The sequence below is a fragment of the Sapajus apella genome, unplaced genomic scaffold (assembly GCF_009761245.1).
Source record: "Sapajus apella isolate SASKATOON/1434 unplaced genomic scaffold, GSC_monkey_1.0 scaffold19, whole genome shotgun sequence".
Lineage (NCBI taxonomy): Eukaryota > Metazoa > Chordata > Mammalia > Primates > Cebidae > Sapajus > Sapajus apella.
In genome coordinates this window covers 23,024,861-23,050,000 of record NW_022436959.1, presented here as the reverse complement: position 1 = coordinate 23,050,000, position 25,140 = coordinate 23,024,861, and the positions used below count along the sequence as shown (strand labels likewise).

Here is a 25,140-nt window from a genome sequence, read left to right as displayed (position 1 = left end):
AACACAGTCAGAGAGAAGAGTGGTCAGTCATTTACCAAAGGTCACACACTCTGGAGGGAGATCTCCAGTAGGCACTGGGGCCATTTTTTGTTGAGCTTCACAATGAGGAGCAGAGATGAAGCATGCAGATGCTGGAGCCAGACTGCCTGGGTTTCCATTTCTACTCTGCTGTTTATTAGGTGTGCAGAATCGACAAACTATTTAACCTTTGTCTTTCTCAGTCATTTCATTCATAAAACAAGGATAACCATAAACTTTTTGTGACAATTAAATGTGTCAACATGGGTCAAGTGTCTCACACTGTACATGACATTCTGGGAACTTAATAAATGTTCGATATTATCACACCTGTGACTGCTTCTTAACTTAAAACATGGCATAAGGGCTAAGTGTCTCTTCTCCGGAGAAGAGTCCAAAATAATACAAAGTATTTATGGAAGCTAGTTGGTTTTACTGTCTTTGATTTACTTATTCTTTTGTTACCAAGGCCAAGGAAAAGTGACTTTTCATTAAAAACACCACCACTACCAACCACTACTATCTTGCATTGCAACCACCACCATTGCAACTAGCACCACCACCGCAAGTTTTACCACTATTTCCAGCATCACAATAGTCACTATTACCCTCACCACCAACATAACCATCACCACCCCTGCTAACAACATTATCACTCTCACCATCACCATCACTAACAACATCTTTAACATCCACATGAATATAATCATGTGAATTTAGAAGTGTCATTTGGAGAGTGAAAGACTGCAGAAAAGATGTATGTGTATACATGCTGGTGAAGGGAGGAAAAAAGATGTAATCTTCAGGTAGCTAAACAAATACACCAGAAACAGCTACAAAGTTATGTTTATGTGCTATACACAAAGTTGGAGCCAATAGCTTCAGCGTAAAACCATTTTACAAAGGTAAAATGAAAACCCTTCTTACATGCTAATCTGTGCTGTTTGATACCTGTAGCTACAGTTGTCTAAACTAGTGGTTGAGAGAATGGGCTTTAATTAGTGTCTTGGATTATAGTTCCATATCTACTTCATACCTGACCTTGAGTATGCTATTTAACCTCCTGAAACTTGTATTTTTCCTATCTAAAAAAGGGTGGTTCCATTATTTAGAATTTGTGTGAAAATTTAATAAATACTTACATATAACATGAGCATTTAGCACAACGCTTGCGCAAGATTAGGAGCTTCCCTGTTGCCCTCTAACCAGTTTCTCTCTGAATTTTAACTACTCAGTAAATGACACTATCATTCTCAGGTAAGTGTTAACCTTACACCTTACACAATAATTAACTTCAGACGGATTAACGATTTAAACATAAGACCTAACATTACAAAAACCCTAGAAAAAAACCTAGGCAATACCATTCAGGACATAGGCATGGGCAAGGACTTCATGACTAAAACACCAAAAGCAATGGCAACAAAAACCAAACTGGACAAATGGGATCTAATTAAACTCCAGAGCTTCTGCACAGCAAAAGAAACAATCATTAGAGTGAACCGACAACCAACAGAATGGGAAAAAATTTTTGCAATCTACCCATCTGACAAAGGGCTAATATCCAGAATATACAAATAACTTAAACAAATTTACAAGAAAAAAACAACCCCATCAAAAAATGGGTAAAGGATATGAACAAACACTTCCCAAAAGAAGACATTTATGCAGCCAACAAACACATGAAAAAATACTCATCATCACTGGTCATTAGAGAAAGGCAAATCAAAACTATACTGAGATACCATCTCACACCAGTTAGAATGGCAATCATTAAAAATCTGGAGACAACAGATGCTGGAGAGGATGTGGAGAAATACGGACACTTTTACACTGCTGGTGGCAGTGTAAATTAGTTCAACCATTGTGGAAGACCGTGTGGCGATTCCTCTAGGATCTAGATCTAGAAATATCATTTTACCCAGCAATCCCATTACTGGGTATACTGCATACCCAAAGTATTATAAATCATTCTATTATAAAGATGCACACACGTACATTTATTGAGGCACTGTTCACAACAGCAAAGACCTGGAACCAACCCAAATGCCCATCAATGATAGACTTGATAAAGAAAATGTGGCACATATACACCATGGAATACTATACAAACATAAAGGATGAGTTCATGTCCTTTGCAGGGACATGGATGACTCTGGAAACCATCATTCTCAGCAAACTGACACAAGAACAGAAAACCAAACACCGCATGTTCTCACTCGTAAGTGGGTGTTGAACAATGAGAACACATGGACACAGGGAGGGCAACATCACACACCGGGGTCTGTCAGGGGGTAGGGGGCTAGAGGAGGGATAGCAGGGTATGGGGAGATAGGGAAGGGATAGCACTAGGAGAAATACCTAATGTAGGTGACGGAGTGATGGATGCAGCAAACCACCACGGCACGTGTATACCTATGTAACCAACTTGTACAGTCTGTACGTGTACCCCAGAACTTAAAGTATAATAATAAAAAAAAATTTAAAAAGAGTTAACTTCGATTCAGTTCTTTCCTTCCTCCCCCGTCCTGCAACCCCAGGAACTCATTAGTCAATTTTTCCTGTTTTACCTCCAGAATTACAGCTTAAATTCATCCACTTTCATTTTACTTCCCTGCTGTTATCCTTCCCTAAGCCCAGAGTACTAGGATAGACCAATCTCTCAGTTGCTGCTCAGTACAATCAGTCCTCCACAGAGCAGCCACTGTAGACTTAAAAAATGTAAATCGGATAATGGTTACAGTTTTCAGTAGTTTCCTATTAGGCTTAGAATCAAAATTTAACTCTTTACCATCATTTTTTCTACATGATCTGTTTTCTGTCTATGTGTCTACCTTTCCTACTTGATCTCTTACAATTCTCCCCTAATTCTAGAAGCTTTGGTCACACCATCCTCAGTGCCTTCATTTTATTTTTATTTTTATTTCTTAAGATGGAGTTTTACTCTGTCACCCAGGCTGACACACAGTGGCAAAATTTTGGTTCACTGCAACCTCTGCCTCCTGGCTTCAAGCGATTCTCCTGCCTCAACCTCCTGAGTGGCTGGAACTACAGGTGTGTGCTAACATGCCCGGCTAATTTTTGTTTTTTGATTTCATACTGAGCTTTTGGCTCAGTCCTTTCAAAGATGTCTCTCAGATCCACTTATCTCAAGAAGTATTTGCCACATTTAATCCAGTTTCTCTTCATCATTTCTCCTTATTTTTTTTAAATCACTCTTACAATATGAAGTTATATTTATCATATATTTATTTATTTGGTCCCCTGTTAGTGGAATGTAAGTAACTTGAAAAAATTACATTGTTGGTCTTGTTCATGTTTCTACTCTCAGTGCCAAAAGCAGTTCCTAACATGTTTTTGAAATGTAATAAAATATTCACTATGCAAATGAAAATTGAATTTTTTTGAGAGGGGCAAAATGTCTGACTTAAATATCTCATTCTGGAAAAAACAACTATGGTAAAAACTGGAGAGAATTTTTTTTTTCCTGCAGGGAAGAAAGCCTTCAAATCCCCAAATGGAGGCAAAAGAACAGATGAGAAATAAATTCAGATTTAAGCTTATGTCTGCAGGTCTTGTGAATAATATTTTCATGAGGTGCTCTGACATAAACACAAAAAGTTTAAGAGAAACTTTTGTTAATATTTTGGTTTAGTTCCAGAGTTTATAATTGGTCTATGGCTTATAATTGACCTATTTAAAAGATTTATTTATACTTAGGATATCACAAACATTCAAGAGCTAAATCATTGCCAAGGGTATATAATGTCTAAAACCTAAGTGGCTCTGACACACAACTACAACAACAACAAGACTATTTGTTCATACGTTGAAAAGACATAGAGAAAAAAATCAGATATTGTGGTTATTTAGTCATAGAGGAAAGCAAAACACGGCACATCAACTACTCTGTACTCACTGTGCATGGGGTCTGCATCCATGGCTCCCCATCAATTTGCATTGGCAGAGACTTGCTAGTCCTGGAGGAGAACATTTCATTTTAGGTATAGCACTGAAATACTTTATATTACAGACTATATGTGAGATATAAGATGATGAGACCAGGGAAGGCAATATGGTAATAGTTGGGCTCTAAATTTATCTCCCATGAAAGGAGCTTCAACTCTCCACTATTAATAAATACCCTGAAAAGTACCTTGGTCACAAGAATATTATGAGCTTCCTGGTAAATGTGGTGGTATTAAAAAATATTCTGGATGCCAAAGAAAAATATCAAGGTTTATGTTTAATGGCATGATCAGAATTTCCACAGCCAGAACATCTTCCTTGTTTTCATAACTCAGCATTGCAAACCGGGAGAAAGGTGTTTGATGTCTCAGATTTTCCATCACCAACACTTTCAGATAAATAACATCAGCTATGTTTGTGCTACAATCCATGGTTTCATTTGGGCGGATCACGAGGCCAGGAGTTCAAGATCAGCCTGGCCAACATGGTAAAACCCTGTTTCTACTAAAAATACAAAAATTAGCTGGGTGTGGTGGTGGGCATCTGTAATCCCAGCTATTTGGGAGGCTGAGGCAGGAGAATCGCTTGAACCAGAATGGCGGAGGTTGTAGTGGGCCAAGATCGTGCCACTGCACTCCTGCCTGGGCAACAAGAACAAAGCTCCATCTCGAAAAAAAAAAAAGAGATAGAAGACCTTTATTATTATTTTTTTTCTCCTGCAGTGAAATTTTGGGGAAAAATATACTTGAAAAAGTTCAAATTTAAAACATATAAAATTTTACTGCACAATACTTTTTTATTTAATTTTATAGAAACATTGTGACACTTCAGTCCATGAAACGATGGTGTCTCATCATTGTTTTCATTACATAATTAGCCCAGTAAATACTTTGGGACTTCAGTAAACTAATGTGAGTATAAACCATTGAATTTGTATCTTTGAATGCGTGCATCAATGTGTCCATGGTAGTCAACAAGAGAGAATCAAATTCCACCAAACCGGATAAGTAATAGGTAACCAGTATTTTATAAAATCTGCCAATGCTCATTATTTTGAAATATATTAGTATTAATTACTGATCATTTGGAGCCCAAATAAGACAATGTTACTATCAGAGTTCCGCATATGTTTAATTAGTTTGAGGCTCTGCCATATCAAACCCCTTTGTCAATTACAGAAAGAGAACTACCTGATGACCACGCAGGAGCACTGAGCCAGTCGTCGGCCAGCACTTTTCAGGCCTGTGTATATTTGCCCCATCTCCATGGCTCCTTCCAAGCCAACCACCTCCAGCAGCTGGTCGCTCAGATCTGAAAGAAAGCAGATGCCTTTTAAGTTACAGTGTGTACACATATGTCCAAAATTTAATACTATTCGATATTATGGAGATTAAAAAAAAGACACTTCACAAAAAAAGCTTGTCTTAGAAACCTGAAGTAATAAAAAGATGGCCTACTTTTATAACTCTCAGTTTAACTAAACCTTGAGGTTCTGTAGAAAATGATTTGCTGTCAGCTTATTCTAAAACAAAATGGGAAGCACAGATTCTGAGCCAAATAATACCAAAAAATATATATATACCAGTAGTTTTTAACATCAACAAACTTAATGTTATTCCACATGTATACATGGACCATTTATACATCCCACATCAGACATTTGGCAGCAAATACACATTTCAACACTATAAATAAAATGTGAGGATATGCTGTCAAACATGACTTTGTTAAGTTGCTCGAACAAGAGACCTTAGAGATCATGGAGTTGAAGCTTCTCATTTTATACATTAGAGGAGAGAGTCCTCAAATCTTTGAGTAATTTGTCCACAGTAATAGGTTACTTTGTGCAGAAGTTCAGCTTTGTGCAAAGAAGAAACAATAGTAGTTTTGTGAAATGTTTTTCTGATGTTATACAATATTCTACCAAAATACTGTTTTGGAGTAGACTAGATAATTAGTCCCATGCAATAATTATTATTCTTTCTAGCAGAGGATATTAGAAAGGGGCTAATAGTAAGAGGTATGACTTGTTGAGTATTTACTAGGACTAACTGCTTTGTACTATCTCATTTGCTCCTGCCCCAGACCCATTTAAGAGAAATGTGATTATTTTCATTTACAGATAGAGAAGCTAACCTTGGAGAAGTTAATAACTATTCATAGTCACATACCTAGAAAGCGACAGAACCAGTCTGTGAACCCAATTGCTTTGATGCACTATGCTACATTTGATAAATCAATCATATGAATAGGGCAGACTTTACAAAATTTTAGAAATCATCTTAACATAAAGGTGGGGGTTGGACTGTATGAGCTTCAGGGTTCCTTTCCATCTGAGTATTTGCATTCAGCCAGAAAGCAGAAGTTGAATTCACATCAACAGAATCCCAGACACTCCTGTCACAAGACACAGTGACAGCCCATCTGCTCACCTATTTAACTCAGAGGGCTGGGAACCTTGATGTGGAGGCTGAAGTCTAGGTGAACATATTTGGTTCTTTTCCAGTTTAATATTCATATGAGTTTTTGTGCATTTTCAAATGTAAATAAACAATTTTATATTGTTGAGCAGCAGGAAAACTAAAGGAGTAGAATACAATGGGAGACATGATTATTATACAAGGTACCTAGGTAATAGTTGGTCATAGCTGAGGTCGGACTCATAGAGTAGCAAACAAATGTGTTTTGTATGGAATCTACTTTGTACAGAATGTGCTCACTCCTCACTCATGACTCCATTTTAGCATAGAGTTTAGAGATGCTAAAGATTTATTTTCAGTGTAGTTCAACTGTGTGGCAGCAAATAGTGCTTTGCAATCTCAAAGATCATTAAGCCCAGGATGGTAGGGAAATTTAATAAAAGCACTTTAAGAACAATACGTGACCAACCCACCAAACTTTTAAGTGAATAATAAAAATCTATTATTTTTAACTTTAAGCTGTAGCTGTAGCATGAGATTACTCCAAGTAAAAACAGTATTTTAGCTACAAAATCAAATGTTAACGTAGAGCATCCACCTTACTGTTCTAAACCCCATTTAGACATATTTCTCATGAAACTTATTCTGTGTTTCTAGTTTAAATTTATGTTGCCAAGAACAGATGGACAAGGAATGGAAACATATTCTTTCAGCTGTAGCCGGCACTAAAATGTGCTTGGCTCTATAGCCTGGGTGTTAATATACGCATTTCTTAGATATATGTCAACCAGAAAACGACACTGTGGCAAGCACTAGAGTCCCAGATGTGTGCCTGCTGTTATTTATAAAACAACAACTACCACCACGACGGTCACCATCACAGGATTTGAGTTCACATTTAGTACTGTGGATTTTGCACGGCCTGATTCCTAAATAGGTAGAATTTTGTGTTGATTTCCGCAATGATCTGAAACTGGTTGATGGGAACCATTCTATAAGAAATGAAACACTTTCTCAAAACAGAGTTAATCTGAGCCCTAACTTTTTCATGAATCACAGGGATCTGTCTATACCCACACCATATTGCTACTGTCTACCACCCTCCTTCTGATTTTTTTTCTTTCTTTTAATTTGTCTTTGTTTTTCTGCTTGCAAAAATGCCTTGAATATCAATTCTGCTGTTAATAATAAGTAATGAAGACATTTCTCATAGGTTTAGGATACCCAGGCTTTTAAACTTTCATGTTCTTGCTAACATAGTAAGTTTATAGGAATACTGCCATGTTTACTAACTATAGCAAAGGCAAATAAATACCATACTCCTTTTAATTAGGCGTTCAGGGAGAGAAAACAAAAACAAAATGAAACTCTACATTTGTATTGCACACATTTGTTCCCATAACACTTCCACATTTTTTGATACAGCACAATCTGAAATCTGTCTGTATATAACTGATTCCTCCTCCATGTTATGTTTGCGATCAGGGTCCTGATTGATTTCAGACAGAGAGAGTTTCTATGTAATTTTGAATTCTGTTTCTATATGTGGTATCCTTTGGCACATCAGACTTCCTCACCTCACGTTCTAGCTAACAGTTATTTTAAGTACAGTTCTCCTTGGGATGGCTTAACCAGCTAGATCAGCCTACTTAATGGGTTTGCTACCTGGCTATTGACTTCATATTTAAGCGTGGGAGCAACATAAGATGATGTATGGACCAAATCTGGCCCCTTGCTCTTTTTTTGTATGGCTCACAACAAATTAAGAGTGAGTTTTGTATATTTTAAAAAATAAAAAACATTAAAATAAGGTATTATAAGATCTAAAAATTACACGAAATTCAAATTTCAGTGCCCATAAATTAGCTTTCATTGGAACAAACCCACATTCTTTGGGTTAGGTCTTGTCTTTGTCTATTTTTGTACCACAAAGGTAGAGTAGAGGCCATATCGTCAACAAAGCTGAAAATATTTACTATACGGACCTTTAGATAAGTTTGCCAACCTATGCTTTAGAGAAAGATGAACACTTCTTTGAGGTCAGTAAGGTTTTCACTTTAGTATGGCTGCTATAAATGCTAAATGGTGATTTTTTTTAAGGCCTGAAAGACATAATGTTCCAGCGTTAATTCCACAGTGTATGTAACCATGCATAGGACAGCTGTTCTCAACCAGGGCATCGCACCAGGCTTGTGTACTACGAGGATTGCCACAGTCCATTTGTTATTTATCAGGGAACACCAAAAGTTTCCAAGTAACTTGATTACAAAAGAAAGTAAAACAGTTTAACATTCATTAGCGTGCTCTATCATTGCTTCTGCTTGGCTTTCTTGAGTGTGAGAAAAAGAAAAGTCATAAATAGGAAGGCGGAAGTTGCAACCGGACCTGGAGATGTCAGGTGGGAAACAGCTTTACCTTCAAAAGTCATCTGTCAAGCACTGTGAAATACTGACACTATGATATTGAGATGCATATGTGTCTATCTAGAGGGAGATATTGCCTTTGTTCGATTTAATGTTATCAAATATACTTTTGAAGGCAAACACAGGATGTTTCTGAAAGAGTTTACATGTCTTTTTAAGTATCTCCATGGGGGTAAACAGAGACAAGAGAAGCTTTCAAATTAGGTATTTTCACATTTAAAACAGAAAATCTGTAAGAGGTACTTCAGAGGGAAGAAACTTGATAAAATCATCAAAATTGGGTCATATTGGATCAGGATTCTTGACACATGGTCTGTGAATCTGAATAGGAAAAATACAACTTTATTTTCGCTAACATGTAATTGAAATTAAGCATTTCTTTTCAAATATAAATGTACGCAGGAATACCTGTGACTTTGTCACTGATAAACATCATGTTATAGTTGTTAGAATAATTCCTATTAAAAAAAGGCAATACATTTTAATTGTCTTCAATATCAAAATATCTGCAATAGTCCCTATAATACATTAAATTTTATTTTTTTATTTTATGCAATATTTCAAAATGTTATTTATATTCATTATGTCAAATTTTAATTATTGAACTTCTAGATTTAAATTTGTTAATAAGAAAGCATATATATCTCTAAATCAAAATTTCTAACAGTATTTTAATTTTTAATAGAAAAGCATATATTATCTCAAAATCAAAATTTTAACAATAGTTTAATATAATTGACTTCCTTTTTTAGCCTACATTTTTTATTTTATAAATTTTAAAACATTATGTCTGAGAAGAGTCAGTAGACTTCATTGGACTGTTAAAAAAAAAAAAAACCTATAGCACAAAAATGGTAAGAAACATTACTTTAGAATAGAATTTGTCATTTTAAAGTTTATAAATCTTTATAAACTTCATGTATGTCTTTCTGAACATAATTAGTGCTACATTCATTTTTTACACAAGTAATCAGGAATATGAATGTAAATCTGAAAGTCAGGGACACATATAGATTACAGGACACACGAGCAGCACAGCTAATAAGTGAGTAATATTTATTCGTAGCTTAGTCTTCATTTCTGACAGTTATGCCCTGATAAAATGTCTCATTATGTAATTGTTTCAGACTGCCATATGTGAAGGAACAGAAGAGGATGCATTACAAATACAGACTGAATGTGGGTTATAGCATTTCACAGGATATAGTGGGTACTGAAGAAAGGGGGAGAGAGGCTGGGGCAGAGTAGGATAAACCCCTTTGTGCAGAGTGTCCAGCAACATTCTGCACTGTCAGAGGCCATGTGGAGGTATTCATTGACTCAGCAGGAGCATTTTTAAATCAACGTAAATTGCTAATTATATTGATATTTATTGAGTCATTATTTGGACATAGTAAGACCAGGCTAGCTACGGAATTGTACCTTTTGAGTGTTTGTAAATTGTACGTCTTCCAATACATACAATATGAAATGTGTCTAAGGGCTAAGAATAAATTTAAAAATCCAAGGAACACATGAAACCCATTCACCAAAGTGAGTAATTCAAGGATTTTTCTTCAAAATGTCCATCGATTTCTAATCCATTCTTAATTTAGATATTCTTCTCTCAAGCATAAATAGCTGTTTTCCATGACCTACATAACCCAGAAGACATAAAGTTTAAAAGGGGGTGGGTAAAAAGAGTTTTAGCAAAAATTTATTAATACAAACTCTACGTTTCAGAGTATAAACATGTAAAACAGAAAGGCAGCCTTTTTGGACCGTAAGGAACTTACAATACAATCGCAGGTCTATTAACAAAGGAGAAACAGTATGGGGAGGGCTAATACATCTACTATATGCCTGCTATGAGCAGGCTCCCTGCTAAGGGATTTACAGCCATTTTTCCATTGGACATTCGCAACAGTCCTTTTGAGGTAGGTATTATTACCCTCATTTTATTGACAGGGAAACTATGTCACTTGTTCAAGTCTTTACATAAAATTGAAAATCTGCTTTTCTAACTAAAATGCTGGACTCTAAATTCCAACCGTGGCAACAGTAAGAACTAACCAATTAAATGTTATCAGTTATCATGGATCATCATGGCAAAGAGGAGGAAGGACTACATTGTAGCTCTGGACAGAGCAGCTCACATTGTAAATTTTAGCTCGATAGACTGCAAGAACAAACCAGCAATCCTGAGAGGATATTCAGACCCCTGAAGGAAGCGGATTGCTCTTGCAGGACCCAAGAGATGCCCCAAGTACTGTGAGTACCCAAACTGAGGAAGTGGGAAAGGGAAACACACAACCCAGTAGAGAAGCTGATGGTTCATTTGCAGGAGAAGTTTCTGACTTTACCAGGAGCTGAGTCACTTTGGAGAGCTGATCCAAATACAGGGGAAGAGGAAGCAGCAGAAAGGCCCTGGAAGCCCGCTGGGTGCCCTAGCACGCCATTCCTACCGTGCCCCACAGGGATCCAACGGGGGGGGCGGCCAGAGAAGCAGGGGTAAAACTCCGCAGGGAGAAGGAAATTTCTAGCTGAGCTTTGTAACAATTTCTACGGAGCGAGAAGCCACCTGGCCAGAATTAAAGAAAGGGTGCAAATCCAGGGTGCAAACTCCACAGGTAGGGGAAGAACCAAGACCTTTTCTTTCGCAGCTGGGAGGCAGGTTTTGAAGCCTGTCTCACCCTCCACCTGGAAACTAACCTGGGGCTGTTGGTGGGGTTACCATGGGAGTTAGATGGCCCTTCAGTTTACATGGGAGCTGGGTGAGGCCTGTGACTGCGGGCTTTCCCCCCACTTCCCTGACAACCTGCCCAACTCAGCAGACGCAGTCCTAATCCTCCTAGGTACACAAGTCCAGTGACCTGGGAATCTCAACCCCAACACCCACAGCAGCTGCAGCAAGACTCACCCAAGGAGAATCTAAGCTCAAACATGCCTAACCCTGCCCCCTCCTGATTGTCCTTCCCTACCCACCCTGGTAGTGGAAGAAAAAGGGCATATAATCTTGGGAGGTCTAGGGCCCCGCCTACTACTAGTTTCTCTCTGGAAAGCACCACCTCCTGGCAAGAGGCCAACTAGAATAAAAATAGAGCATTAAACCACCGAAGCTAAGAACCCTCAAGGAGCCCACCGCGCACCCCCCACCCCTACCACCTCCACCAGAACAGGTGCTGGTGTCCATGGCTGAGAGACCCAGAGACGGTTCACACCACAGGACCCTGTGCAGACAACCCCTAGTACCAGCCAAGAGCCAGGTAGACCTTTGCTGGGTGGCTAGATCCAGAAGACAGAGAACAATCATTGCAGTTTGGCTCACAGGAAGCCACATCCATAGGAAAAAGGGGACAGTACTATATGAAGGGAACACCCCCTAGGACAAAAGAATCTGAACAACAGCTTTCAGCTCTAGACCTTCCCTCTGACAGAACCTGCCAAAATGAGAAGGGACCAGAAAACCAACCCTGGTAATATGACAAAACAAGGATCTTCAACAAACCCCCAAAACTACACTAGTTCACCAGCAATGGATCCAAACCCAGAAGAAATCACTGATTGACATGAAAAAGAATTCAGGGAGTTAGTTATTGAGCTAATCAGGGAGGTATCAGAGAAAGGCGAAGCCCAATGCAAGGAAATCCAAAAAAGATACAAGAAGTGAAGGGAAAAATATTCAAGGAGATAGACAGCTTAAAGAAAACACAATCTAAAATTCATGAAACTTTGGACACACTTTTAGAAATGTGAAATATCCTGGTAAGTCTCAGCAATAGAATTGAACAAGTAGAAGAAAGAAATTCAGAGCTCCAAGACAAGGTCTTCAAATTACCCCAATCCAACAAAGACAAAGAAAAAAGAATCAGAAAATATGAACAAAGCCTCTAAGAAGTCTGAGGTTATGTTAAACAACCAAACATTTGAATTGGTGTTCCTGTGGAAGAAGAAGATACTAAAAGCTTGGAAAACATATCTGGGGGGATTAATTGAGGAAAATCTAGTTGCCTGGCTAGAGACCTAGACATCCAAATACAAGAAGCACAAAGAACACCAGGGGAGTTCACTGCAAAAATATCTTCCCCTAGGCACATTGTTGTCAGGTTATCCAAAGTTAACACGAAGAAAAGAATCTTAAGAGCTGTGAGACAGTAGCACCAGGTACCCTATAAAGAAAAACCTATCAGATTAACAGCAGATTTCTTAGCAGAAACCCTACAAGCTAGATGGGATTGGGACCCTATCTTCAGCCTCCTCAAACAAAACAATGATCAGCCAAGAATTTTGTAACCAGTGAAACTAAGCATCATATATGAAGGAAAGATACAGTGTTTTTCAGACAAACAAATGCTGAGAGAATTCGCCATTACCATGCTACCATGACAGGAACTGCTAAAAGGAGCTCTAAATCTTGAAACAAATCCTGGAAACATATCAAAACAGAACCTCTTTAAAGCATAAATGACACAGAACCTACAAAACAAAATTACAAGTTAAAAATCAAAACCAAAAAAAAAGAACCAAAGTACACAGGCAACAAAGAACTCGATGAATGCAAGTGTACCTTAAAAGATACAGAACTGCAAAATGGATAAGAAATCACCAACCAATTTTCTGCTGCCCTCAGGAGACTCACCAAACATAAAAATATTGAAATAAAGTAAAGGGATGGTGGGAAAAGGCATTTCATGCAAATGAATACCAAAAGTAAGCAGGGGTAGCTATTCTTTTTTTTTTTTTTTTTGGAGACACAGTCTCACTCTGTCCCCAGGCTGGAGTGCAGTAGCGCAATCTCGGCACACTGCAACCTCTGACTCCTGGGTTCAAATGATTATCCTGCCTCAGCCTCTTAAGTAGCTGGGATTACAGGCACGTGCCGCCATGCCCAACTATTTTTTGTATTTTTAATAGAGACAGGGCTTCATCACGTTGGCCAGGGTGGTCTCAATCTCCTGACCTTGTGATTCACCCACCTCAACCTCCCAAAGTCCTGGGATTCCAGGCGTGCACCACCGTGCCCGGCCTAGCTATTCTTATATCAGACAAAAACTTTAAAGCAACAGCAGTAAAACAGACAAAGAGGGACGTTATATAATGATACAAGGCCTTGTCCAACAGGAAAATATCAGAATCCTAAACATATATGCACCTAACACTGGAGCACCCAAATTTATAAAACAATTATTAATGGACCTAAGAAATTAGATAGACAGCAATACAGTAATAGTGGGGAAAATCAATACTCCACTGGCAGCACTGGACATGTCATCAAGACGAAAAGTCAACAAAGAAGCAATGAATTTAAACAATACCTTGGAACAAATGGACTTAACAGCTATATACAAAATTTCATCCAACAACTGCAGAATATACATTCTATTCAACAGCGCATGGAACTTTCTCCAAGGTAGACCATATGATAGGCCATAAAACTAACCTCAATAAATTTAAGAAAGTTGAAATCATATCAAGCACTCTCTCAGAACACAGTGGAATAAAACTGGAAATTAACTCCAAAAGGAAGCTTCAAAACCATATAAAACATGGGAATCTAATAACCTGCTCCTGAAAGAGCATTGGGTCAAAAATGAAATCAAGATGGAAATTTTAAAATTCTTCGAACTGGATGATAATAATGACACAACCTACCAAAATCTCTGGGATACAGCAAAGGCGCTTCTAGGAGGAAAGTTCATAGACCTAAACGCCTACAGTGACAAAGCTGAAAGAGCAAAAAGTGATATTCTAAGGTTACACCTAAAGGAACTAGAGAAACAAGAACAAACCAAACCCAAACCCAGCAGAAGAAAGGAAATAACCAAGATCAGAGCAGAACCAAATGAAATTGAAACCAAAAAATATGAAAGATGTATGAAACAAAAGCTGATTATTTTAAAAGATAAATAAAATCTATAGACCATTCACAAAATTGATTAAAAAAAGAAGAGCGAAAATCCAAATAACCTCACTAAGAAACACAACAGGAGATATTACAACTGACACCACTAAAATACAGAAGATCATTCAAAGCTACTATGAACACCTTTATGCACATAAATAAAATGTAGAAGAGATGGGTAAATTCCTGGAAAAAAATGCAACCTTTCTAGCTTAAATCAGGAAGAATTAGATGCCCTGAATAGACCAATAACAAGCAGTGAGATTTAAATGGTAATTTAATAATTACCTACCAAACAAAAAAAAAGTCCAGCACTAGACAGATTCACAGAATTCTACCAGCTGTTCAAAGAATAATTGGTACCAATGCTTTTGACACTATTCCACAAGAGAGAAAAAGAAGGAATCCTCTCTAATTCATTCTATGAAGCCAGCATCACCCTATTACCAAAACCAGGAAAGAACATAACCAAAAAGTAAACTACAGACTGATATCCTTGATGAACATAGATGCTAAAATCCTTAACAAAATACTAGCTAACCAAATCCAACAACACAACAGAAAGATAATCCACCATGATTAATTGGGTTTCATACCAGAGATGCAGGGATAGTTTAACACTGCAAGACAATAAATGTGATACACCACATAAACAGAATTAAAAACAAAAATCACATGATCACCTCAATAGATCCAGAAAAAGCATTTGATTAAATCCAGTATCTCTTTATGATTAAAACTCTCAGCAAAGTTGGTATACAAGGGACATACCTTTATGTAATAAAAGCCATCTATGACAAACCCACAGCCAACATAATACTGAATGGGGAAAAGTTGAAAGCCTTGAGACCTGGAACAAGACAATGATGTCCACTCTTACCCCTTCTCTTCAACATAGTACTGGAAGTCCTCACCAGAGCAATCAGACAAGAGAAAGAAATAAAGGGCATCCAAATCAATAAGGAGGAAGTGAAATTGTCACTGTTTGCTAATGATATGATCTTTTGTCTTGAAAACCCCAAGGACTCCCCCAGAAAGCTCCTGGAATTGATAAAAGAATTCGGCAAAGTTCCTGGATACAGGACTAATGTACACAAATCAGTAGTTTGTATATACAATAACAGCAACCAAGCAGAGAATCAAATCAAGAACTCAACCCCTTTTACAATAGCTGAAAAAACAAAACAAATAACAACAACCAAAAAAAAAAAAAAAAAAAAACTTAGGAATATACCTAACTAAGGAGTCAAAAGATGTTTACAAGGAAAACTACAAAACACTGCTGAAAGAAATCATAGACAACATGAACAAATGGAAACACATCCCATGCTCATGGATGAGTAGAATCAATATTGTGAAAATGACCATACTGCCAAAAGCGATCTACACATTCAATGCAATACCCATCAAACTATCACCATCATTCTTCACAGAATTAGAAAAAACAGTTCTAAAATTCATATGGAACCAAAAAAGAGCCCCATAGACAAAGCAAGACTAAGCAAAAAGAACAAATCTGGAGGCATCACACTACCTGATTTTAAACTATATTGTAAGGCCATAGTTACCAAACAGCATGGTACTGGTACAAAAATAGGCACATAGACCAATGGAATAGAATAGAGAGCCGAAAAATAAACCCAAATACTACAGCCAAATGATCTTTGACACAACAGACAAAAACATGAAGTGGGGAAAGGACACCCTTTTTAACAAATGGCACTAGGGTAATTTGCTTGCCGCATGTAGGAGAATAAACCTGAATCCTTAGCTCTTACCTTATACAAAAATCAATTCAAGTTGGATTATGGACTTAAACCTAAGACCTGAAACTATAAAAATTCTAGACGACAACATTGGAAAAACCCTTCTAAATATTGGCTTAGGCAAAGCCTTCATGAGCAAGAACCCAAAAACGAATGCATTAAAAACAAAGATAAGTAGCTGGGACCTAATTAAACTAAAGAGCTTTTGCATGGCAAAAGGAACAGTCAGCAGAGTAAACAGACAACCCACAGAGTGGGTCCATACATCTGACAAAGGACTAATAACCAGAATCTACAATAAATTCTAACAAATCGGTAAGAAAAAGACAACTCTATCAAAAGGTTGGCTAAGGGCATGAATGGACAATGCTCATAAGATATGCAAATGGCCAACAAACATATGAAAAAAACTCAACATTACTAATGATCAGGAAATGTAAATCAAAACCACAATGCCATACCATCTTACTCTTGCAAGAATGGCCATAATCAAGAAATCAAAAACAGTAGATGTTGGTGCATATGTGGTGAATAAAGAACACTTCTACACTGCTAGTGGGAATGTAAACTAGCACAGCCACTACAGAAAACAGTGTGGAGATTCCTTAAAGAACTAAAAGTAAAACTACCATTTGATACAGCAATCCCTTTGCTGGGTGTCTGCCCAGAGGAAAAGAAGTCATTGTTCAAAAAAGATACTTAGACACGCATGCTTATAGCAGCACAATTCACAATTCCACAATCATTCAACCAACCTAAATGCCCATCCACCAATGAGTGGATAAGAAAACTGCGGTGTATATATATGATAGAATACTACACAGCCAAAAAGGAATGAATGAATAGCATTTCCAGTGGCCTACATGAGATTAGAAACTATTACTCTAAGTGAAGTAACCCAAGGATAGAAAACCAAACATCATATGTTCTCATGGATATATATGTGGGAGATAAGCTATGAGGATGCAAACATGTAACAATGGCTTTGTATTCTTGGGGAAAGAGCTTGATGGGGGCGAAGGATAAAAGACTACAAATGTGGTGCAGTGTATACTGCTCAGGTGATGGGTGCACCAAATGTCACAAATCATCACTGAAGAACTTACTCATGTAACGAAATACCACCTGGACTCCAATAACTTATGCAAAAATAAATAAATTTTGTCAGTGATGGAAGAGAAAAAAGTATTACATAGGAATACATACATAATACCTTAAAACAGTCCAGCTAACAATCCTACCACTAAATTATTTCAAATGTCATCACAAATTTTAAATAAAGTACAAAGTACCCATTTATAATACTACATGGGGTAATGTATGAAGAATACTCTGAAGAATCTCCATAAGAAGGCTAAGAGCCTGGCCCTGCTGTACTCACATGCCCCTTTGCCTAGCCCAACAGCTGGTTCAGCAGCAGCCTTACTTGCCTGGACAGACAGCTATAAGCATGCTTGGCATCACCACACCTGCACACACCACAGCCCAGGCAGCCAGCCAGTCTAGTGGTGGTTCCATTTCCCTGTAGAGAGTATTGCAGGAATGCCTGGCACCACTGCTGTCATGCCTGGTCCAACAGCTGGTCCACTGACAATTCTGCTTTCCCAGACAGACTGCCACAGGGTCCAACAACCAGCCCAGTGTTCCCGTCCTCAGCAAAACTACACTGCTGCCATCACAAACTCCTGCAACCTAGACTACTAAGCAATCATATATATCACTGATGAGGATTACAGCTGAAGAAACTGCATGAAGACCACAGTCCTAAGTTGACGTAGAGCTAAAGCCAATGCACCACACTTAACCCTAGGACCCATCTACAGGAAAACATTTAACTCTACAAAAGCTACTCAATAATGTTGAAAACAAGTGACTAATCAATTATATTCACAGATATAAATGTGGGGACACAAGAAACATAAAAAAGCAAACAAACGTGGCACTCAAAAAATGTCTCCAATAACAGAATCCCAAAAAAGACATTCATATAATGTCTGAAAAATAATTCAAAATAATAATTTTAAGGAAACAGCAAGATATAAGAGAACACAGAGAAACAATTCAATAAAATCAGAAAAACAATTCATGATCTGAATGAGAAATTTAAGGAAGAGAGAGAGATATATATTATATATATATATATATGGTATATATATTATATATATATAATATACACACACACACACACACACACACACACACACACACACATCTTTTTATTTTATATATGTATACAAAAAAGGACCAAGCAGATTTGGGGAAACGAAAAAAAATATATACAATTCACAGCTTTGACAACAGACAAGATGAAGGAGAAGAATTTATGAGCTTCAAGAGAAGTCTTTTGAAATAACCCGGCCAGCAGGGGTGGGGCGAAATTAGAAATAATAAAAGAGAATGAAGAAAGCCTACAGGACTTATGGATCACCAACAAGTACATAAATTTTCTCATAATAAAAGTGCCAGAGGGAAAGAGATGGAGAAAAGCAAAGAAAATGTATTTAACAAAATAATGGCTGAAAAATTCCCAAGTATTAGTAGAGATATGGACATCCAGATTCTGGAAGTTAAAAGATCCCCAATCATATTCAACCCCCAAAATTCTCTCTGAGGCATATTATAATCAAACCGTCAAAAGTCAAAGACATGAAATAATTCCAAAATCTACAAAAGAAAAGCATCAAGTTACATATAAGGGAATCTGTATTACACTATTAGCAGATTTCTCAGCAGAAAACCTTACAGCTGGGATACAAAGGGATGATATTCAAAGTGCTGAAAGAAATAAAAGCTGTTAGTCAGAATATTATATCAAGCAAAGATTTTTTTTCTCAGAAATGAAGAAGAAATAAAAATCTTCTCAGGTAAGAAAAAGCTAAGGGAATTCATCACCATGAAGTTGGTGTTACAAGAAATGCTTGGGAGAGTGCTATAAATGGAAGCAAAAGGACCATAATTACTAACAGGAAACAAATGAAAGTATAAAACTCACCAGTAGTTGTAAGTTAATAAATCAAATTCATAATATTCCAGTGATATGAGTGCTACATACATCTTTCAATCCTCTAGTAAGAACGTTTAAAGTCAAATGGTCAAAAACAAAAATTACAATAAATAGCTAAGGAACACACCACGGATAAAGAAATAAAGTGAACAAAAATGTAAATTTTAGAGGGGAAGGAAAATCATCTAGAGTAATTTTATGTTGCCATCATCTTAAAACAGTTATGTTGCCATCATCTTAAAACAGTCGATTCTTACTACAAGACTCCTTATGTTAGCCTCTGGTAACCACAAACAAAGTACAGAAGACAATCAAACAAGAATGAGAAAATAAATAAAGCTTAGCACCACAGAAAACCACCAAACCACAGAGATAAACAGCAAGAGAAGAAGAAAGAAACAAAGAATCTACAAGGAAAAAATAATTAACAAAAAGGCAGAAGTATGTCCTTATCTAACAATTACAGCCTTGAATATAAATGGATTAAATTCTCCAATTAAGAGATAGAATGGATGAATAGGCAAAATAAAATAAAATAAGACCCATCTATATACTACCTTAAGAAAGACTCACCTCACCAAAAAAGCCAGACTGAAAGCAAAGGGATATAAAAAGATATTCCAGGCAAAAACAAAAACAAAAAACCAAACTTGAACAGAGTAAGCCATATGTATATCAGATAAAAGAGATTTTAAGTCAAAAACTGTTAAAAGAGGCAGAGAAGGTCATTATTTATAATGAGAAAGGGATCAATTCAACAAGAGGATGTAACAATTGTAAATATATATGTAACCAACAGCAGAGCACCCAAATATATAGAACAAATGTTATTAGATCTAAAAAGAGAGATAGACCATAATACAAAATAGCAGGGAACTACACCCACTTTTAACACTGGGAAGATAATGACAAAAAATAAACAAAGAAACCGCAGACTGCACCATAGACCAAATGGACCTAACAGACATTTACAGAACATTTTATCCAATAGCTGCAGAATACATATTCTTTTCATTTGCACATGGAACATTCTCCAGGATGAATCACGTATTAGGCCACAAAAAAAAAATCTAAACAAATTTAAGAAGAGAGATCATATCAACTATCTTTTCAGGCCATAATTGTCTAAAACTAGAAATTAACAAAGTTTTGGAAATGTAACAAATAAATGCAGGTTAAACAACATGCTTTTAGATAGCCAATGGGTCAGTGAAGAAGTTGAAAGAAAAATTAAAATTTTCTTGAGACAAATGAGAATGGGACACATCTCACCAAGCCCACCAGATATAATAAAACCCATTCTAAGAGGGAAATTTATGGTAATAAATGTCTATGTCACAAAAGAAGATTTCTAAGAAAGAATCTAACAGTGCACCTCAAAGACCTATGACTTGTTACCGATTTAATACCAAACTGAAGCCAAAATTAGCAGAAGGAAGGAAATAATAAAACTCAGAGCAGAAATAAACAAAATTGATACTAAGAACAAAAATTCAAAAGATCAACAAAATGAAGTTTGTTTTTTGAAAAGATAAAGAAATATCAACAAATTAGGCTAAATTTTAAAAAAAAGACTAAAATAAAATCGAGAATGAAATAGGAGGTATTAAAGCTGATATCAACTTTATTTGCAATAGATTTGCCCCCAGAACACAGGAGTCATGAAAGCCATCCCTAAAGTCAACTGGGAAAGAAAAAGACTCCTATCACATTGTCATAAAAGGACACACTGATTCAGGCAAGTCCATCACTACTGGCCATTTGATCTACAAATGTGGTGGGATTGACCAAAGAACTATGGAAAATTTTGAGAAAGAGGCTGCTGAGATAAGAAAGAGCTACTTCAAGTATGCCTGCATCCTATATAAACTTAAAGTCGAATGTGAACATGGTATCACCATTGATACTCTGTGGAAGTTTGAGAGCTGCAAGTACTACTTGACTATAATTGATAGCCTGGGACATAGATGCTTTGTGAACAACATGAATACAGCCACATCTCAGGCTGACTGTGCTGTCCTGTTTGTTGCTGCTGGTGTTGGTGAATTTGAATTCATATCTCCAGGAATGAAGAGACCTACGAGCATGCCTTTCTGGTTTACATACCGGGTGTGAAACAGTTATTGTCATTAACAAAAGGGATTCCACTGAGCTACCCTACAGCCAGAAAATATACAAGGAAATAATTTAGAAAGCAGAAACTTAAGAAAACTGGCTACAACGCCAACACAGTAGCATCTGTGCCAATTTCTGGTTGGAACTGTGACGATATGCTAGAACCACGTGCTAACATGCATTGGTTCAAGAGATGGAAAATCACCTGTAAAGATGGCAATGCCAGTGGAACTATGTTCCTTGAAACTCTGCAATGCATCATTCCAACAACTCATGCAACTGACAAGCCCTTATGTCTGGTCTGAATTGGTGATTCTACAGAATTGGTGATTCTGGTACTGTTCTTGTGTGCTAAGTGTTGACTGGGTTACCTTTGTCCCCGTCAATGTTACAACTGAAGAAAAGTCTATTGGAATGCACCATCAAGCTTTGAGTGAAACTCTCTGGGGGACAAAATGGGCTTCAGTGTCAAGGACGTCCTTGTCAAAGATGTTCACTGTGCCAACATTGCTGATGACAGCAAAAATGATCCACCAATGGAAACAAATGGCTTCTCTACTCAGGTGACTATTCTGCACCAACCAGGCTAAATCAGTAAAGGCTATGTCCCTGTACTGGATTGTGACACAGTTCACATTGCTTGCCAGTTTGCTGAGCTGAAGGAAAAGACTGATTGCCATTCTGGTAAAAAGCTGGAAGGTGGCCCTAAATACTTCAAGTCTGGTGATGCTGCCATTGTCAATATGGTTTCTGGCAAGCTTATGTGTGTTGAGAGCTTTTCTGACTATCCTCTGAGTCATTTTGCTATTTGTGATATGAGAAAGATAGTTGCTATGGGTGTCATCAAACCATTGCAGGACAAGAAGCCTGCTGATGGTTGAAAGGTCACTAGAGTTGGTGAGGAAGAAATAAAAGGCATCTGAACTAGGAAGGAGGTAGTCAAATTGTCCGTATTTGTAGATGGTATAATCTTTTACATACAGAAAACCCTAAAGACTCCACCAAAAACTAGTCAAACTGATAAAGTCACTAAAGTTTCAGGATACAAAACCAACACACAAAAATAAGTAGGATGTCCATATGATAATAGTGAACTCTCTAAACAAGAAATTTTACTTTCTTTTACCATAGCTACAAAAATTTTAGATACCTAGGATTATATTTAACCAAGGAGGTGAAAGATCTCTACAATGCAACTATATAATTTTGATGAAATAAATTGAAGAAGACACAAATTAATGGAAAGACATATTATAATCATGAACTGGAAGAATTATTTTTTAAATGGCCATACCACCGAAGTGATCTACAGATTTAATGCAATTTCTATCAAAATAATGATAATATTCTTCAGAGCAGCAGTCTCCAATGTTTTGGGCACCAGGGACTGCTTCACGGATAACAGTTTTTCCACAGACCAGCCGCAGGGATCGGGGGGGGGGGTTGGTTTTGAGATGATTCAAGGGCATTACATTTACTGTGTACTTTATTGACATTATTACACTGTAATACATAATTATATATTATTTTATTATGTATTACAATATAATAGTACAACTCACTATAATCTTGAGTCAGTGGGATCCCTCAGCTTGTTTTCCTGCAACTAGATGGTCCCATCTGGGGATGATGAGAGACACTGACAGATCATCAGATGTTAGATTCACATAAGGAGGGCTCAACCTAGATCCCTTGCATGCACAGTTCACAATAGGGTTTGCACCTCCTATGAAAATCTAATGCTGCTGTTGATTTGGCAGGAGTCTGAACTCAGACAGTAATGCGAGTGATGGGGAGCAGCTATAAAAAACAGATGAAGCTTCACTCTCTCACCTGCTGCTCACCTTCGGCTATGTGACCCAGTTCCACACCCCTACCGGTCTGTGGGCTAGAAACCCCTGCTTCAGAGAAATAGAAAAATAAAATAAAATTCTGTAGAACTACAAAATACCCTAAATAGCCAAAGAAATACTGAGCAAAAAGAACAAAGTGGAAGGGATAACACTACCTGACTTCAAAATATACCACCATACAAAGATATAGTAACCAAACAACATGGCACTGGCATAGAAACAGACCCACATAGACTAATAGAATAAAATGGCGAGCCCAGAAATATGATCAGCATCTACAGCCAATAGATTTTTGACAAAGATGCCAAAAACACACATTGAGGAAAAATAGTCTCTTCGATAAATGGTGCTAGGAAAATTCAATAATGACATGCAAAAGAATGAGACTAGACCCTGACTCACATTATACACAAAAATCAACTCAAAATGTATTAAAGATTTAAACGTAAAATTTGAAACTATGAAACGACTAGAAGAAATCACAGGGAAAATGCTTTATGATGTTAGGGTGGGCAAGGACTTTTTAAATACGATCTCAAAAGAACACACACAACAAAAGCACAAAGAGACAAATGGAGTTATATTGAACTAAAAAGCTTTTGAAGAGGAAACTATTCTCAGAGTAAAGAGATAACCTAGAAAATGGGAGAAAATATATATAGACTATACTTCTAACAAGAGGTTAATATATAGAATATATAAAGAAACGTAAACAACTCAATGGGAAAAAACTTAGTAACACATTTTAAAAATGAGCAAAAGACTTTAATAGACATTCTCAAAAGACGACATAGAAATGGCCATTAGGTATATGAAAAAAACAATACCGCTAATCGTAAAGGAAATGTCAATTAAAACCACAGTCAGATATTACTTAATTCCGGTTAGACTGGTGGTTATCAAAAAGACAAAAGAAATCAAGTGCTGGTAAGGTTGTGGAGAAATGGGAACACTCACACACTGTTGGCAGCAATATATACTAGTACAACTATTATGGAAAACAGTACGGAGGTTCTGCCCAAAATTAAAAATATAATTACCATATGATCTAGCAATTCCACTACTGGATGTATATCCAAAGTAAATGGAATCAGTACGTCAAAAGAGATTACAACCTAAGTGTCCAACAATGGATGAATGGATAAAAAATGTGGCATATATATACACCGTGGAATTTGTTCAGCCATAAAAAGAATAAAATCCTGTCATTTCTGACAGCATAGATGAACTGGGAGGACACCACGTTAAGTGAAATAAGCCAGTCACAGAATGATGAATACCACATTATCTCATTTATTTTTAGATGTAGAATAGTAAAAATAATTTTTTTAAATACAAGAAGAAGATTAGAATCTGGTACATAAATGGGTTAACAAGAGTCATTTAAAAAAATCTAGCAGTGTGAAATCTCCCATTCCCTGTTGAACTCGAATAAATGAGCAGTGAAGGTATATGCACAGAAATACATATACATTCACAGAAGAAGCCTGACTTTAAAAAGAACCTTTAAAAATGGATTTGATCATCTCTTTTAAAGCCATTTAGTTTTTGAAAAGAACCAGCCAGAGCAGAGCTGACTGTAACTTTGTTTTTATGCTAAAATCCTGAACTTCTCTAAATGAGTCTAAAAGTAAGGAAAGACGAGAAATCACAGTACAGCATAATGTCAACAACCTCTCTATTGTGACCGC

At 37.0% G+C, this 25,140-nt stretch overlaps 1 protein-coding gene across 10 annotated transcripts in view; it reads right to left on the bottom strand.

Annotated features, from left to right (window-relative positions):
• DGKB (diacylglycerol kinase beta) overlaps positions 1–25,140 on the bottom strand; it is a 723,408-nt gene that overhangs the window by 33,184 nt on the left and 665,084 nt on the right. For all 10 annotated transcript variants that reach the window (XM_032286728.1, XM_032286731.1, XM_032286734.1 and 7 more), the window contains 2 exons: positions 5,178–5,298; positions 3,938–3,998 (listed from right to left, as the gene is read on the bottom strand). In XM_032286728.1, coding sequence (XP_032142619.1) covers positions 3,938–3,998; positions 5,178–5,298 — 182 coding nt within the window. The remainder of the gene's footprint in view (positions 1–3,937; positions 3,999–5,177; positions 5,299–25,140) is intronic.